At 36.9% G+C, this 6,054-nt stretch overlaps 1 protein-coding gene across 1 annotated transcript in view; it reads left to right on the top strand.

Annotated features, from left to right (window-relative positions):
- The window catches only part of CWC15 (CWC15 spliceosome associated protein homolog), a 31,283-nt gene extending 25,524 nt beyond the window's left edge, over positions 1-5,759 (top strand). The window contains exons 6-7 of the mRNA XM_044666235.1: positions 4,357-4,475; positions 5,374-5,759. Of these exons, the coding sequence (XP_044522170.1) occupies positions 4,357-4,475; positions 5,374-5,503 (249 nt within the window). The 3' untranslated portion in view covers positions 5,504-5,759. The remainder of the gene's footprint in view (positions 1-4,356; positions 4,476-5,373) is intronic.
- The last annotated feature ends 295 nt before the right edge of the window (positions 5,760-6,054 follow it).

Below are 6,054 nucleotides of genomic sequence, written 5' to 3'. Positions count from 1 at the left end.
AAAAAAATGTGAAGGAAGGGGGCCTAGCAGTACCAGATATTAAACTATACTATAAAGCAGCAGTCATCAAAACAATATGGTACTGGCTAAGAGACAGAGAGGAGGATCAATGGAATAGACTTGGGATAAATGACATCAGGAAGACAGTGTATGATAAACCCAAAGAGCCCAACTTTTGGGACATGAATCCACTATTTGACAAAAACTGCTGGGAAATATGGAAATTATGAAACTATTTATTGAACTCAGAATAGAATGTAATACAAAAAAAGTGTGGCCATCACCACCCTCCTGGATCACTGCAGCATCCTCCAGGGGGTGGTAGCACCCTCTTTGGGAATCATTGCTCTAGATTGACTTTTACCAATATCTTTTGTATACTTCTCTTGTTCATTCTATATTTAAAAATTAGGTTCAGAAACCCTTCCTTATCCCCAATCCCTCTAGTTGATCCTTTAGAACCATTATGACCAAGGGAAAAGAGGTTATATTGAGAGCAAATCTTAATTTTGAACCTTGACATTTTCTGCTTCCATGGACAGTTACTTTTCTGAACTTTAGCATTCTCAGATATAAAAGAGATAAGAAGACATGGACCACATTTCTCACAGGATTATTGTGAGGAAAGAGATTGGTCAACTTTGATGTATTTTGGTGTATTAAATGTTGTTTTTGATTTAAAGAGATGAGTTTTCTTTAATAAAAGTCAGAAGCTTTGACTTTGACAAGATAAAAGACCTTGCAGTCTACCCAAATGTATTGCCTGACTATCAAGCAAACCCAGATATTAATGTTGGCTTCTGGAGTATGTTTCTTTCAGTGAAAATTAAGTGAGACTGATTTTAAATTTACTTGAGAAGCTTCCAATGAATCTTTGGAAGATAAACCACTGAAAGTTTTTGATCAAGGATGTGACACCAGAATTCTGCTGTAGGAATTAATCTAATGGCAACATGTAGGTTAGGTTAGAGAAACTTGGGGACTAATTAAAAAACAAGAGGTGATAAGTACTTGAATTAGTCATTTAAGGATAAAGGAGACCTGCTTATGTTTGTAGCCTGAAGGAAAGGACTACATGAAGTGGGAAAGATTAATGATGAAAGAGAGAAAAATTCTTGAAAACAAGTTTTTTTCCAGAAGTGATGAAAGAAGATGATAGAATCAGGAACTGTAGGTTCTGTGTTTCCTTTTGAAAAAGGGGCAGTATGACACAAGGCAGAGAATGTGGAGATTTGGAATCTGAAAACTTGGATTTATTTCCTGGTCTCCCACTTTATGACTCTGGGCAAGTCATGTGCTTTGAAGTCATAGCTGAAAACTGCTTTTCCTTTTTATATACTATTTTGTATTCTATATAGTTCATTTCATTTCCTTGATTATTTTTTCTCTTAAACTGTGAAGAAATGTTCTTATTCTGACACATTTCTGTCAGGATTAATCTACATAATGAAGCAACTTTTTCTTATGGAGATCATAGCTGAAGCATGAAATTTGTAATGAATATTGAAACCTTCACTTCCTGACAGGAAAATTGATAGTAAATGTGTATTAGTCTTGTAAAAGGAAGAGTTTGGGCAATAACACAATTTAACTTTCAAAGCCAGTGGTCTTGATTTTATGCCAGATGTAATCACATTACTTCTTTACTTTTTTAGGCCCTATTTTATACATACGTACATACATACATACATACATATATCCCTATTATAGAAAATCTTTGTTTTAATGTTTTAATGTTTACCATCTTCCCTGTTATCTAGGCTCAAACCTCTCTTATCCTTCACTCTTCTCTTGCCCCTATTCAGTTGTATGATTATTTTCAAAATATCTCAAATATTTTACATTACTACCTCTTCTTTTATTTCTTCTTCATCTTTACTATAGTATTATTTTCCTAAGTGCTCTCCTTGTCACAATTCTTTTTACTTTACTTCATCTCATACAGTGCTACCAGATTAATCTTAGCAAAGCATAACTTTGATCATATCACATTTATGGAATAAAAAAATTCACTGGCTCCCTTTTTCTTTCCTTTTTTTTTTTTTTGCTAAAACTCTCCTTCCCTCCCCCAGGTTCTTTGGCCTGTCATTTAAGGCCTTCTATATTTTGGTTCCAACCTATTTTACTTCTAGCCTTACCTCCCATTATCCCCCTTCACATAGTGCAATGCTACAAGCCATTTGACCATTTTCCATGTGTTTTTGCCTTTGCATCTCCACACTTGTCTCACATAATTCCCTTTTTCTGGAAAGGCTTTCTGTGAAACCCTCCATCAGTCCTTTGAGGTTCAGCCTGGATTCAGTCTTCTTTTTGAAGCAAACCTTCAATTCTAACAAATCAATCAGTCAACAAGCATTTATTAGATAGTGCCTGTTTTATGCCTGCCCCTGGGTTAGATTCTGGGCATAAAAAGACAAAAGAGGAAACAATTCTTGCCCTTAACAACTACTCATTCTCTGATGGTACAAATAGGAAAAGAGACTAGAGCTGTGATTTCACTGACTATATGTACAAAATCAATAAGAGGAAATTTGGTGGGTGTTGGCAATAGAGGCATAATAGCTAAGAGATTGGGAAAGGCCTCATGTAAAAGATTGTGGTGGACGTGTGCTTTGAAAGAAACTAAGGATTTTAGGGGCAGAAGGGAGGAAGAGGAGGGAAGCATATTCCACGGTATGGGGGTCAGCCCTTGCATAGCTGCTTATGTAGAATTCTACATGGAATTCAGCATTGTGTCTTATCTCCGTTTTGAGTCTTCTTTTTTTTTTTTAAACCCTTAACTTCTGTGTATTGGCTCATAGGTGGAAGAGTGGTAAGGGTGGGCAATGGGGGTCAAGTGACTTGCCCAGGGTCACACAGCTGGGAAGTGTCTGAGGCCGGATTTGAACCTAGGTCCTCCCATCTCTAGGCCTGGCTCTCAATCCACTGAACTACCCAGCTTACCCCCTGATTTCATCAGTGTGAATCTCCTTCTACCGATAAAGGTCACAGCTCATCCACACTTTTATCATTTAGTGCAAATTTATTCCATGTCTTCCTCTGATTCTTTTAATATCTGGCTGTGTCAGTGTAGCACTCAGTTTTTGTTATTACAGTTTCACTTCCTTACTGCATGATCTGGCTAATATATCTTCAATAACTTTTTTGATGCCACTTATGGTTACAAGTTTTTGTTAGTAACAAAGTCATGCCTACTCTTATGTAGTCTACCTATTCATTTTGCAGATTAACTTGTGGCCATAAAAATTAAGTGACTTGCTCAAGGTCACAGAGCTAGTTTAGTGGAGACTGGAACCTGGGGCTTCCGCCTCCTGGTTTAGGGAATCTGTGCAGAGAAAGGTATAATTTTCACTGAGTTGGCTTCCTACACATATTCTCCTTTCTAGTCTTGGCCTTCAACTCCCTAAAGGGATGTGGGAAGGTCCTAGGTCTCAGTAGCTGTTCTGATTTGTTTCAGTGGACAGGAATGAGAAAAGCAGGTGTCACACATGAAACTAAGCAACCTATTTAGTTACCCCCTTTCTAATAGCTACTTTCTTTTGCTCCAGAAACAGAGTTGGTCCCAGGAAGAGAGTCCTTAGATCATGTTTAGGGTATTGTGATTGGTTCTAGAGCTCACATTGAAGGAAGGATATTCACAAGCTGGACTGTGTACAGAATAGGGTGAGAGGACTGTATACCCTGCCATATGAGGAGGTAGTGTAGTCTAGAAAAGCGAACCCGATGGCTGTCTTAAAACATTTACAGGATTGTTATGTGGAAGACTACATGTCTTGCTGGGTCTTAGACAACATAGCTGAGAGGCAGATATCTGCTTGATAAAAGGAAATCTTTCCTGGCAGGTTTTTTGTTTATGTTTTTGGTCTGGCACTGTGATTTTGTTGGAATACGGAGAAAACTGTCTTCCATTGCAGGTAGACAACTTTCTATAATTTCTCAGTTGCCTGAGATAGTGAGAAGTCAAACGAGTTCCCCATGATAGGTCACATGATCAGTTTGTAAGCTTTGGGTTCTTCTGACCACTGAGGCCATCAGCCTTGCCTCAAAGAGGAATGGGGTGCCTCAGATATTCTGTTAGTAAGTTTCTCATAACAGAAGGTCTTCGGTGAAGTGGCTGACCACCCTCAGATGATGGGTTAAAGGGATCTTTGTTCAGGTGTAGGTTGGACTGGATAGATCTTTTGAGGTCTCTTCCAACTCTTAGTCTTTCTGATTCTCTTCTTTCTCAAAGTCAGAATAATCTCTCCAAACCACCCATATGTGAGAGTTTTGCCATTTAAATCATACAATCTTTTAAAATTTTAAATAAGGAAAGATTGTCCAGAAATTACTTTGATATCCCTTTGTAATTAACAGGAACAAGAACAAAAGGCTGAAGAAGAAAGAATTCGAATGGAAAATATCCTGAGTGGAAACCCTCTCCTTAATCTCACTGGCCCCTCTCAGCCTCAGGCCAACTTCAAAGTAAAGAGGAGGTAGGAGTCTGCTTCCTTTATTCCCTGGGGTAGGGGCAACAGCCTCATTTCTCATTCTGATTGAGTAGAAGTAAAACTTAATTTGCTTTTATTCTGCTTGTGCCTGGCAAAATAGAATTCCTTTAAAAATTTCCACCTGCCCTTCATTCATGATTCCTAATGTTCAACTTCAGAGTGGTCAACAGTGCACATTTCTCTAGTAGCCTCACTAATATTGCTTTTTCTGTAAGACGTTTACCTTCTTGTTTTGTTTATCTCATTTCTAGTAGACTAAGGTGAAGCTCTCATTTATCATTTATTGTGTAAAGAAATGGGGTGTGTAAACACTTAGGAAGGTAGCCAATTGCTTATATATCCTATTGCATGTTAAGAGTTTGTATTCTGCCTTATTCCCTCCACAGAACTCATATTGTTTGTTTTCTGTTAGATATGTATTGCGTGCCCTGCCTACCTGGCACATTCACATGGGCCCGAATTATTTAAGAGACCCAGCCAAAAGAAACAGGCCTGCATTGCACTTTGAATTTGTTTGCCAAGTACTGACTCAGTCATATTTCATTTCTGTAGAACCTTAGTTCTTGCTTTCCAGGTGATTTCGTGTAGGGACTGTTTCCTTTAACTGCCACTTATATTTAGATAAAATTGAAATTTATGTTAAAGGTTTTAAGGTAATTTTTAATCTAAATTTTGAAATTGTAAATGTAGTGAAGTAAGATTGATTCCAAGGACTATTTACATTTATGTAGAGGAGAAATAGTTTTGGACAAAATAAAAAAGCCCATCAAATCTGTACTATACTAAGTGAGATGTAAGAATCATTTAAATTCTGTTTATTGCTCATTCCAAACTGAACTACTTAAAACTATTAATAATGTTTTTGTTTTTCTAACACTTTTAGGTGGGATGATGATGTTGTCTTTAAGAACTGTGCCAAAGGAGTAGACGAACTGAAAAAGGACAAAAGATTTGTAAATGATACCCTTAGATCAGAATTTCATAAGAAGTTCATGGAGAAATATATCAAATAGTACAGTTTTATGTGCTTAATTATTAAAAGGGGCTCATTCAAACTTAAAGGGTCATTCTGGCTTCAGTTTGGTCCGAATTTTCTTTCCATACTCTTAGTGGCTTATAAATTTCCTGCATTATAAATTCTAAGATATCCTTTTTTTGTAAGTAATATTTTATTTGATAATGGCATCCTAGATCTAGGAATCGGTTTAACCCCTTTTCCTACAGTGTTGATTTATCATTTAATAAACCAGTTTGTGTTCTGTGAACGTTTCCAGTTGTTCTTTTTTTTTTCTTCTAAATGTTGAATGGGAAAATCTGGTTTTCAATAAAGATTTCAATTGTCTAAATACCTCTGTGTCTCAAGAAATAATCTTTGGTCCCCAGTGATTAATTTGAATTTTTGCAAATGACATAAAGCTTCATTTTGTGGCATGTTGTGTGTGTAAAGGTTAGTATTTGAATGTCTGTTGTTTAGGCATTAGTAAGACTTGATTGCTTCTTCTTAACGTGTGTGACCCTGATCCAATGCCATTTATTATATCAGTCCAAATGTGGGTCTTGCTCC

Source organism: Gracilinanus agilis, chromosome 3, assembly GCF_016433145.1.
Source record: "Gracilinanus agilis isolate LMUSP501 chromosome 3, AgileGrace, whole genome shotgun sequence".
Taxonomy (NCBI): domain Eukaryota; kingdom Metazoa; phylum Chordata; class Mammalia; order Didelphimorphia; family Didelphidae; genus Gracilinanus; species Gracilinanus agilis.
Note: the sequence above shows the minus strand (reverse complement) of the source record. Positions and strands in the feature narration are given on the sequence as shown.